Source organism: Petaurus breviceps, unplaced genomic scaffold, assembly GCF_028583685.1.
Source record: "Petaurus breviceps papuanus isolate PSGF00001 unplaced genomic scaffold, PetGlider_PUasm1.0 90977, whole genome shotgun sequence".
NCBI classification, from domain to species: Eukaryota; Metazoa; Chordata; class Mammalia; order Diprotodontia; family Petauridae; genus Petaurus; species Petaurus breviceps.
In genome coordinates this window covers 59,556,741-59,568,917 of record NW_027187391.1, presented here as the reverse complement: position 1 = coordinate 59,568,917, position 12,177 = coordinate 59,556,741, and the positions used below count along the sequence as shown (strand labels likewise).

Genomic DNA, 12,177 nt, shown 5'->3' with positions numbered 1-12,177 from the left:
TCACTCATTGCCCTGGATTATCAACATTGAACTAGCAGGGGAAAATGTGGTCAATGGGGAGTGGAAAAATAACCTCCATCTGTTCTTGGTTATGCTGATCTCTATTGATACTTCTAAAACAGGATTAGGGTTAGAGAATTTATAGAACTAGAAGCGAATTCCAATATTTGGGAGACAAATTTTCTAGCCTTAAAGGGGAAAGTACATTGAGTAGAATACTGCTTCCCCAAATAGGGCAAGTATAGGATCTTGAAAAATACTCTGTAAAAGGTCAGAGTTGAGTATTCCTAGCTGAAGTCCCTCCCTCCAGTCACATACAGAATGGGACTGAAATCCAGCTCTTCCTCACTCTATGTGAAACCCTCCTCATTCTCCTCCACACCTTATCCCCAAAAGAAACAGGTACATGCCAGAAGTCTGAACAGGTTAGGTAGAGATAGTTGAAAATCCCAAGCTACCACCCCCAGGTAAGTTCCCACCACTTTTTCACAGTCTGGCATTATATTGGGACTTGAAAAAAGGTAAGCAGGAAAAATAAAGACCTTCTCTGTAGTTCCTAGTGTAAGTGCACCAAAAGTATATGGCACCAACAATCCCAGCAACCTGAAACCTAGGATTTGTGCTCTGATCAAAAATAAAGCATAAAGGAATTATCAAAACAATCCTAAGGAGGAAAAAGTGGCTTTTAATCCCTTTAAGTCACTTAAATGTGACCAATTTTTATTGCTTTCTTTCACAGTTTTTATTACCAGTACATGATAAATTTTAATTACAATCATGCCTGCCTGAAAAAAAAAATGGTGACATTACAGTTCTGAGACTAAATGGAAATGAATCAGATTTGAGGATGCAGTGAGTTGCTGCACTGCTAGATATTTCATGCGGCTGAAACAACCATAAGGCAACCAAAGTCCATACCAATCCCCTCCCTCCATGGATATTAGAAAGATGATAAAACAACTACTTTTATTATAGCATACTGTATAACATATAACAGCAGCAGTTGTATTTATAGCTGCCTGAAAGAAATCATCACGAGTTAAACCAATGCTGTTACTTGTAGATTTGCGGGTTGCCTCATACAGAACAGAATGGGCAATAAAAATGAGTAGAGAATACAGTTGGTATAAACCCATGACATGAGTTTTTAAGAGAAATTTTATATAGCTACAGCAATCTTATTTTTCAAAACAAGTACTCTTTTTGCCAAATACAGTGTAGCAATAAGGTCTATTTGGAACATGCACTTGGAAAGTTTCTATCAAAAATTCCCAATTTGCATCCAGGTTCCCTCTTTGTAGGACTACCTCTTGTGCCTTCAAAAAATAATGAACTCCTCAATTTCTAAGCTTCCTCCATACTGTGTACCTAAAGGATCTCTGTGGACTCATGATGGAAATCACCCCCATGAATTAAGAACAGAAGCCTAATGAATGTTGGAAAATTCAGGTAACTTGCTTACTGGCCCTAATGGCGCCACTGCCTTTCTGTTTGGCTTCTTCATACAGCAGGGACTGGCCTAAGAATCAGGAGACCTACCCATAAGTCACTGGGCCTCAGTTTCCTCATCTGTAAAAATGAGCATTTGAACTAGAAAATTTCCAAGTGGCTTCCAGATAATATTCTGTGAACTGAAATAGAGATGTCATCTCTGGTTAGATCTTGAAGGGATCCTTCAGTGCAAAAGGGTCAGTGTTCCTCTCCACATGAGTCACTGTGACTATAGTAAGAGAGTGCTGGACTTGGAGTCAGGAAGGTTTGAGTTTGAATGCTGCCTCATTTACTAGTGGGATTCAGACCCAGGTCTCTCTCGATTTTAACATTCTTTCCATTATAACAAATTGTCCAAGAATATCTTTCTGGTCCTCATTCCCTTCCTTAATTTGACCAGCTTCAGACAGAATCATGAAACTGGAACTGACCTTAGAGATTATTATTCATGACATATAAACAGTGCTCTACAAACCTTAAACTGTTCTACATATGCTAGTAACTGGTATGATTATCCAGTGTGACCCTGGGAAAGACACCCTCTCAGCCTCAACTTTCTCATCTGCAAAATAGGGATAACAGCACCTACCTCAAATCATAACCTTCTCATTATGAAATGAGAAAATGTATGTAAAGTGCAGATCTTAACTCGTTAGATAACCATTAGCTAGCAATATTGAACTTTATCACTGAACTTAATCTAGTGCTTTAAAACTAAAAAAGAATATTAGTAACTGGCATTTGTATATTGCACTGTAAGGCTTGCCAAGCACTTTATATTTCATTTGGGCCCCATAAGAACCTTTTGAGATTGTTATTAAAACTTCCATTTTATAGATGAAGAAAGGGAAGCTGAAGCAGGCTATTATTTGTCTCTGGTCATAGAGACAAGTGTTAGAAGTCGGATTCAGACTCAGGTTTCTCTTGACTCTTAACATTCTTTCCATTATAACAGACTGTCCAAGTACATCTTTCTGGTCCTCATTCCCTTCCTTAATCTGACCAATTTCAGACAGTATTATGAAACTGGAACTGACCTCGGAGATTATTATTCATGACACACTCTATAAACCTTCAAGTGTTCTATATATGCTAGTTATTGGGATGATTATCCAGTCCAACCTTTTTATTATAGAAAGGTACAAACTGAGGCCCAGACACTCAACTGACTTTCCCAAGGTCGTGCAGCTATTTGACTGGGATCTAGAATCCAAGTCATCTTCCAGAATAAAAAGTTCTCATTGTTATAGGTTAAATCCAGATGGGGTTACTTTTCAGGTACTGCTCTTACATGCCACACCAAAATGTTTTCCTTAGCCAAACTCTGCATACTTAAAATTAAACACTTGTCACTAGTTTTAGAGTCCCCACTAACAAAATTTATAAACCAAACATTAAAAATCCAATCAACAGAATTTCCAAACCTCTTTCTCTCTTCTATCCTATATAGCGATCATAAAAGGTAATTTTGTAAGCAAAATATTCTCTTTTTTGTTGATTTTTATCTTGGTTCTCTGTTCTCTTTCTCTGCCTGGGAAATGCTATCTTATTTCTCTTCTAAGTATCTCTCTTCTGAGGCTAACTGTCACAGTCATAAGACTCTTCTTTTGCCAACCGAGGGAAAAAAGCACTTTCCACCTGAATTGGAAGACAAAATTTTTTTTCCCTTTAATTTTAAATAGAGACTCTCAGAAATATCCCAAGAGACTGTGACCATTTCAGAAGTGGTCACATGGTAGGCCTAAAAATAACAGCTTGCCTTTCCCACTTCTAAGGAACACACTGATGTTAAGCTCATCACTCATTTGGACACACACATGATAGAATACAGAACAAAATACCGTCAAAACATCTCCTGCTCAGCCAGCAGCCCGACACAATTAGCTGCTCATTAAACAAGTTTTCAGTCACAAAGAGGGAACTGTAATCACTTAGCCAAAAGATAACATAATTTAATGCATTCAGAAGGCGAAGAATAGGACAGGGGCGCACATAGGGAGCATGGTGGAAAATGCTTCTGATGGTTTCTTTCACTTAAATGATATAGCTTTGTTTCTGTCATTGGCAGGAAAGATCTTCACATCAAAAGCAACGAAAAACATGAGAAGGGATTTGACATCTCTCAGTTCTAGATAGTATTCCTGGGCTATTTTCTCTGCAGTCCATGTTTCAGGAGAACGTTTATGATTGTTAAGTAGTGTGAGAGCCTCCACCACAGAAATTTTGCCTTTGGGAATGTTCTGGGAAGTCATGAGGTTAAAGTGATTGCCTTTTAGAAGTCTGAGCTCTGTCGACTGAGGTATATTGGCATCTTTCACCTAGGGTAGGAAAACAGAAAGATTTGTTAGGAAGAGAGAGAACGTTATCTACTTTTGTATTTTTTGCTGCTCCTCATATACAACTTTTAATCTCCCACTTGTGTGCCTTTGTACAAACTGTTCCCCTATGCCTGAAATACTCTACTTTTATCTGTCTCTTCAAATTCCCTGAAATATTATAAAAAATACTTTGTATGTACAATTGTATATATATTATTTCCTACCTGTAGAATGTAACTCCTTGATGACTGGGGCTGCTTGTTTTTATCTTTATGTTCTTAGCATCTAGCACAGTCCTTGGAACACAGTAGACGTTTAACAAGCCACTCCATGAACTGAAGTGTTCTCATAATTGTGCATCTTTTTTCTTTCATCCCATTCCTAACCCCTTTCCAAAACCACAATTTTCATTACAAAATATTAAATCCTTGGTCAATGGTGCTTTTGTTAGTCTTTAGTTTTATTATTTCAACTAAATTAGCAACATTTATTCTTACTAGTCCCACTACTGAGGCAGGATCATTTCCTTCCATGGGCTTCCTTTTTTTCTTTCCAGGTATTAAAAATTTTTATTTTTTATTATCAACTTTATTATGAAATAGCAATAAACACAATCTTTCCATATGTAAAGATCAAAAAAACAAAATTGCACATGAATACTGAATGGATCAAAACAAATTCAGCAAGGTTGCAAAACAGAAAATAAATCCATGTAAATCACTGGCATATTACCAACAAAACCAAGCAGGAGGTCCTAGAAATGAAAATTTAATGTAAAATAACAGAATATATGAAATATGTAGGAATCTATTTACCAAGACACATGTAGGAACTATGTGAATTCAACTACAAAACACTCTTTAAAGAAATATTCGGGGCGGCCAGGTAGCACAGCGAGTAAGTGCACTGGCCCCAGTGTCGGGATGACCCGGGGATCAAATCTGGGATCAGACACTTAGCACCCACCCAGAAACACCTGGCCGTGTAACCTTGAGCAAGTTACTTAACTCCAATTGCTTAGGGGCGGCCAGGTGGCTCAGTGAGTAAGAGCACCGGCCCCAGTGTCGGGATGACGGGGGATCAAATCCAGACTCAGATACTTAGCACCACACCCAAAAATAACTGGCCGTGTAACCTTGAGCAAGTTACTTAACTCCAATTGCTTAAAAAAAAAAAAAAGATTGACCTGAATAACTAGAAAAATTTAATTGCTTATGGATAGTGTCAATATAATAAAACTGATAATATTACCTATGTATATTCAGTGCTACACTAAATTACCAAAGAATTACTATAGAGAAACAGAAGAAATTTTTAAAATTCATCTGAAAGAAGAAAAAGGCAAAAAATCTCATGGGAAGTAATGAAAAATAAAATAGGAAAGGGGTCACACTACTAAATAAAAAATAGCAAAGTTGATCAGGAAAACAGATGAAGTACACAACAAACAGAAGTAAACAAAAAGAGCAATGTAGTATCTGATAAGATCCTACTTACTGGGGTAAATATTCACTCTCACAAAAACTGCTGGAAAAACTGTAAAGCAGTCTAACAGATATCAGGTACTATATATCATGGTAAATTCCTAACAGATACATAACTTAGAGGAGAAGAGCTCATGACCAAACAAGTGAGAAAGATCACCAGGTAAAAATAATTGTGATTACATAAAATGAAAAAGGGTTTTATTTTTTCCACAAACAAAATCAATCAGAATGGAGACAGGTAACTGTCTTGTACTGTGAAAGTCTTCACAGTAAATTTCTCTGACAGAGGTCTCAATGAAGATTCAAATATGTAAGAATAAATGAAATCTATATTGATAACTGAGCAGTCCAGTTGATGAATAATCAAGGATTTAGAAAGTTTTCAAAAAAGAAATCAAAGCTATTAATAACTGTATTTTTAAAAAGCACTATTATTTAGAGAAATGCACATTAAAATAACTCTGAGGTTCTAGTGCACATCTAACAGACTGGCAAAGATGACAAGAGGAAAATAACAAATGTTGGAGAGGTTGCAGGAAAAAGGCACATTAATATTCTGTTGGTGAAGCTGTGAGTTGGTCTAGTCATTCAGGAAAACAACTTGGAACTATGCACCAAAAGTTATTAAACAGTGCATACCTTTGACCTTGTAATACCACTCATTGCTAGGCCTAAATTACCCTAAAGACATAAAAGAAAAATAAAGAATCTATATGTACAAAAATAGTTGTAGCAGTTCTTTCCATGGTAGCCAAAAAAAAAGGAAAACTAAGGGATATTCTCCTTATTGGGGAATGTCTACACAAATTATGATATGTGAATGTAATAGTATATTACTGCATCATAAGATACAATGAAATGTATATATACACACACACATACATGTGTCTATATAGGGGGGTATATGGGCATATGAATACATATGTGAATATGTATATATATATATATATATATGTGTGTGTGTGTACAGGTATACATAGAGGGCACAGGACCAATTTAATAGGAAGAGATGATACTTAAAAGGTGATATTAAGAGGTGAGAGAGGAATATCATGAGAGGAGATGGGGAGAGACACACTGGGGTAAACTATCTCATATAGAAAAGGCAATGGAAAATGGTTACAATGGAGGGGAAGAACAGGAAGGCAAAAGGGAATGGGTCAACCTTATTCTCATTGAATTTGGCTTAGGGAGGGAATAACATACACACTACTTGGGTATCTCACCCTACAGGAGAGTATGGGGGAAGGAGATGAGAGGGGGTATGGGAGAAGATATGGGAGAGAGCAGATTGGAAGAGGGGATATCCAGTGGGATCGCTATTTTGGGGTGGTGGGTAAGGGAAAAACGGGGAGAAAATTTGTAACTCAAAATCTTGCAGAAATGAATGATGTAAACTAGAAGTTAATAAAGCATTTGATTAAAAAAAAAAGGAAAAAAGATGTAATGAAATGGACAATTTCAGAGGAAAATAGGAAGGACACTATGAACTGATGCAGAGTGAAGTGAGCAGAACCAGAATAACATATACAAGGACAACATTATAAAGAAAAACAACTTTGAAAGAGAATGAGACATATATTTTTGGAGATAGCCAATTGTTTTGATTGTCTATGCATATGTGCTGAGGATTTTCTTTTGTTTTTATTTATAGGTGCTAGGGGAAAGAAAGGAAGAGAAAAATATTTGTGTATTAAGCAGAAAAAAACAAAGCTTACCAAAAAACAGTAAAAAAGGGAAATTCCACTTTAAAACTGCCTAATATAGGATACTTTTAGGTCTTATTTACACACATAAATTTGATGGATAATGAAATTAACACAGCTGCCCCTCTAAGTCAGTCACTTAGTAGATATTTATTAAACATGCTTGTAACTCATTCTTCTATTTAGTTACATTTTTTTTAGGTCTTCCAGTTTATTCTGCAAGAAGAATGTGAATATCCATCCACATGCTTCAGTGCCTTCAGTTGTCATTAGGTGGGACAGCTATTTCACACCAAGTGTTACATAAATATTTGTAGATGGTCATTTCCCTCCCTGATTTTTGTCTTGGTCCTCTACCTGGCAAATACTGAAATGTTTTTTTTCTTACAAGTGAATGTCACCTGCAGGTAAATGTCAGCTTTAAGACTCTGATAAACAACTGCTGCTATTATAAAACACTCTTTCATGGGTCACTAAAGCATCTTCTAAAAATTCAGAGAAGAGAGCAGAAAGAAGGCAAAAAACAAGTACAGACATGTGGGATAGCTGTGAAAGTTATATGTTGAATTAATTATGTACTTGTTACCTGGGGTTACAAAATTAAATGAGTTTTATTGCACGTATATGTAGATCATGCACCAATACTTAAAAGGGAAAGCAAGGTATACATAAGAGATTCATAGTATTCATGTACAATCCCCCTTTTCTGTTCTCCAGGAAGCTAGGTAACACAAATGATTAGTGTTGGACCTGGTGTCCAGAAGACCTGAATTCAAATCCAGCCTCAAAAACTTACTAGCAATATTACCCTTGGGAAAAATTATTTAACCTCTTAGCCTCAGTTTCCTGATCTGTAGAAAAGAAAATAAATGATAGCACCTTACAGGGTTGCCATAAGGACCCAATTAAATATATGCAAATTTCTTTATAAACCTTAAAGAGCCATATGCATTTTTACCTGTTATTACTATAATGTGTATGAAATGTTCATTTTGTTCAGTATTTCAGTTCAGAATAAGACAAATAAATTTAGAAAAAAAAAAACACCATTTTCCAGTGAGCCATTTTGAAAAACTCATTTTTAACCTCTTCTACTGATATCATGCCTAAAATATGTGGATGCCTCTTTAATGAGATCCCACAGTCTCTCACAGATGATAGGCACATCAATCCACATAGGAAAAGAAGACATATGACCTAGATTATGAGTTGCAGTGAAATGGGCAATTTGTTGAGTTTGTCTATCAGTACATACATCTTTGACAGAAAGTGCAGATGGATGTAAGCTGGCCCAAGACATAAAAAGGGAGAGGAAGTGGGCTGGCTTACATTTGGAAAATTTTAGTTTTTCTTTTTTTCAGTCAAACTTCTGCCTGCTGCACAAGCACATATTTTTAGCCACAATATTCCCTTAGGAATGCAATTCAACTCAACAAATATTTGTTAAAAGCTTACTATATGTCAGGTATTATGCTAGGCAATGAGGGAACAAAGACAAAAAATGAAAAACAGTCACTGCTTCCAAGGAGTTATCATTCTTTTGGTGGGATAAAACATGAGATGAGTTAGATAAAAGATACTCTCACAAAGAGGAGAGAACACTAATGAACTGGGATGGGAAGAGGGGGAAATGGAAGGTTTCACTGAGAAGGCATAACCATTGCTAAACTCTGAAGAGATTGAAGGGTTCTAAGAAGTAGAAGGAGGGAGGGCACTCCAAGTATAGAAGAAGCCCTTTAAAAAGCATGGAGGTAGGAAATGAGATTTCAAGTATGGGGAACAACCATTAGGCTATTTTGACTGGAATGGGAGTATTTGATGTATGTCTGGAAAAGGCTCATAGGATTATGACATTGTTAAACCTTATAAGGAGATACACCATTTGGTCAGCCACAGCTAGACTAAAAACCAGGAAAAGAAAGTTTTTCCCACAAAAGTCTTTAGCAGTATCAAATGACTCAACATCCAAAAGTAATGCTATTTTTGTCATTGTAAAGAACATTGAAGAGGGGCAGCCAGGTGGCTCAGCGAGTAAGAGCACTGGCTCCAGTGTTGGGATGACCTGGGGATCAAATTCGGGCTCAGATACTTAGCACCACACCCAGAAATAACTGGCCGTGTAACCTTGAGGAAGTTACTTAACCCCGACTGCTTTAAAAAAAAAAAATTAAAGAAGATGGATTACTACCTCTGCTTTGTTGCCCTAAGGACCATGGGAACCCAAATCACCTATGTGTATTTTTTCCCCTCCATTAGGTGAGCTACTGTCATGCTTTTCCATTCATATCCCTACTTAGCACAGTGTTTTGCACAGATAAAGCACTTAATTTTTTTTTTCACTTAATATTTATTTTGAGCTGGCAGAAACCTTTGAGAGCATTAAGTCTAAGTCTTTCATTTTACAGGTGAGGAAAGTGAAACCCGCAGATTTGCCTAGGGTCACAAAGCTAGCGGGATCAGACACCGGATTTTCCTGTTTCCAATAACAACAGTATCCACTACATGATACTGCTTCTTAGTAAGTGGTATAAGGAAGACAGATTGTGGAGGGCTACATCTTAAGGGCCTACATATTAACAATATTAATCTGAAAAAGGCAATGGAAAACAGTAGAGTGTGAAAGAAACTTGCCTGAGCTCTCCCAAATTCCCCTCCAAATGTCTCTGGAATAATGCCTCAAAACCAATTTTGGAATGGTAAAGTATTTTTTCCAGCCCAGGACAGATTGGAGGATCAGCAGAAAAGGTTTGTCTCTCTTTGGCAAAAGTGGTGCCCAAGCAAGCCAGCACATCTCACACCTGTGAGATCCTTCTCCCAAATGCAAGCCAGCAGCAACGACTTAAGATCCGGCACAAAGAGTTTGGGATAGTACCTTCTCTATTCCAGGAGCAGAGTCCAACTTTAACATAAAGCAAAAAATAACAAAATAGGCTGGGAAAATAAGCAAAAAAGAAGAATCTGACCATAAAAAGTTACTATGGCAACAGGGAGGACCAAGGCACAAACTTAGAAGAGGACAAAAATGGCAAAACAGCTACACTTGAGGCCTCACAGTAAAATCTGAATTGGTGGAAGGCCCCCCAAGTCCCCAAAAAAGGACTCACAGAAGAGCATTTTTAAAATGAAGTAGGAAAGGTAGAAGAAGAAAAACTGGGAAAAGAAATGAGAGTAATGCAAGAGAATCAGGAAAAAAAATTCAACAAGTGATAAAGGAAGCACAAAAAATGGAAAAGATACACAAAAGCTCATGGAATAAAATAATTTCTTTAAAAAAAAATAGAATTGGGCAAGTAGAAGTAAATGACTCCAGAAGAAATCAAGAAACAATAAAACAAAATCAAAAGAATGGAAAAATAGTAGAAAAATTTGAAATATCTAATTGGAAAAACAACTGACCTAGAAAACAGATGCAGGATAGATAACTTAAGAATTATTGGACTACCAGAAAGACATGATAAATAAAAAAAGAGCCAAAAACAGCTTATTTAAATAAATCATCAAGGAAAACTGCTCTGATCCTAGAATGAGAGGATAAAATAGAAATTGAAAGCATCCACCGATAACCTGAAAGAGATCTCAAAATGAAAACTCCCAGGAATACTGAAGCCAAACTCCAGAGCTCCCAGGCCAAGGAGAAAACAATGCAAGCAGCCAGAAAGAAACAATTCAAATATCATGGAGCCACAGTCAGGATTTAGCAGCTTTTACATTAATGTACTGAAGGGTTTGGAGTCTGATATTCCAGAAGGCAAAAGAGCTACGATACACCTAAGAATTACTTACCCAGAGAAATCAAGTATAATCCTTCAGGGGTAAAAAACTGATATTCAATGAAATAGGAGACTTTCAAACATTCCTAATGAAAAGACCAGAGCTGAACAGAAAATCTGATCTTCAAACACAAACTCAAGAGAAGCATAAAAAGGAAAGAGAAAACATAAGGGGTTCAAATAAGGTTAAGCTGTTTATCTTCCTACAGTGGAAGATGATACTTGGAACTCTTAAAACCCTTTTTACTCTCAGGGCAATTAGGAGCAGCATACATAGACAGGGTGAACACGGGAGCTGACTATAACAGGATAATATAAAAAAATTAAGGAGTGAGAAAGAGGACTGAACTGGGAGAAGAGAAAGGAGAAGTACAATGGGATAAATTATCTCACATAAAAGTGGTGCAAAGGAGTTATTACAGTGGAGAGGAGGGGGGTAGTGGCAGGCAATGCTTAATCATCACAATTGGCTCAAAGAAGGAATAACATACATACTTAGATGGGTATAGAAATCTATCTTACCCTATATGGAAGTAGGAAGAGATGGGGATTAGAGAAGAAGGGTGGGACTGATAGAAGGGAAGATGAACTGCAGAAGGTGGTACTCAGAAGTAAAACAACTATAGGAGGGACAAAGTGAAAAGTGAGAGAGAGAAGGATAAACGGGGGAAAACAGTTTGGAGGGAAATAAAGTTGTTATAACTATAAATGTGAACGAGATGAACTCACCCATAAAACAGAAGGAGACAGCAGAATGGATTAAAAAGCAGAATTCTAGTTTACAAGAAATACATGTGAAGTGCGCGAGCAACACACACACACACGCACGCACGTAAACGGCTGGGGCAGAATCTATTATGCTTTAGCTGAAGTAAAAAAAAGTAGGGGTAGCAACCATGAACTCAGACAAAGCAAAACAAAAATAGTTCTAGTTTTAAAAGATAATAAAGGTAACAATAACTTGCTAAAAGGTACCATGGACAAAATATTAATTCTAAACATATGCATCAAATGGCATAGCATCCAAATTCTTAAAAGAGAAGTTAAATGAGTTACAGGAGGAAATAGACAGTAGAATTATACTAATGACTTCAACTTTCCCCTCTCAGAAATAGACAAATCTAACCAAAAAATAAAAAAGGAAGTTAAGGAGGCAAATAAGAGTTTCAGAAAGGCTAAATATGATGGACTTCTGGAGAAAACTAAATGGGAATAGAAAGGAATATACCTTCTTGTAAATGATACACGGCACCTCTACAAAAACTGACCATGTATTGGGGCACAAAAACCTCACAACCAAATGCAGAAAAGCAAAAACATTAAATGCATCCTTTTTTAAAATTTTTTTTTCAGTTCTTCCTTTTTTTTAATGCTTTATTAACTTCTGATTTACATCATTCGTTTC

General features: G+C 36.7%; 1 protein-coding gene across 1 annotated transcript in view; it reads right to left on the bottom strand.

Annotated features, from left to right (window-relative positions):
• Nucleotides 1-3,418: 3,418 nt before the first annotated feature.
• NDUFAF4 (NADH:ubiquinone oxidoreductase complex assembly factor 4) overlaps nt 3,419-12,177 on the bottom strand; it is a 23,199-nt gene continuing 14,440 nt past the window's right edge. Inside the window, exon 3 of the mRNA XM_069077198.1 lies at nt 3,419-3,809. Within this exon, the coding sequence (XP_068933299.1) occupies nt 3,522-3,809 (288 nt within the window). The 3' untranslated portion in view covers nt 3,419-3,521. The remainder of the gene's footprint in view (nt 3,810-12,177) is intronic.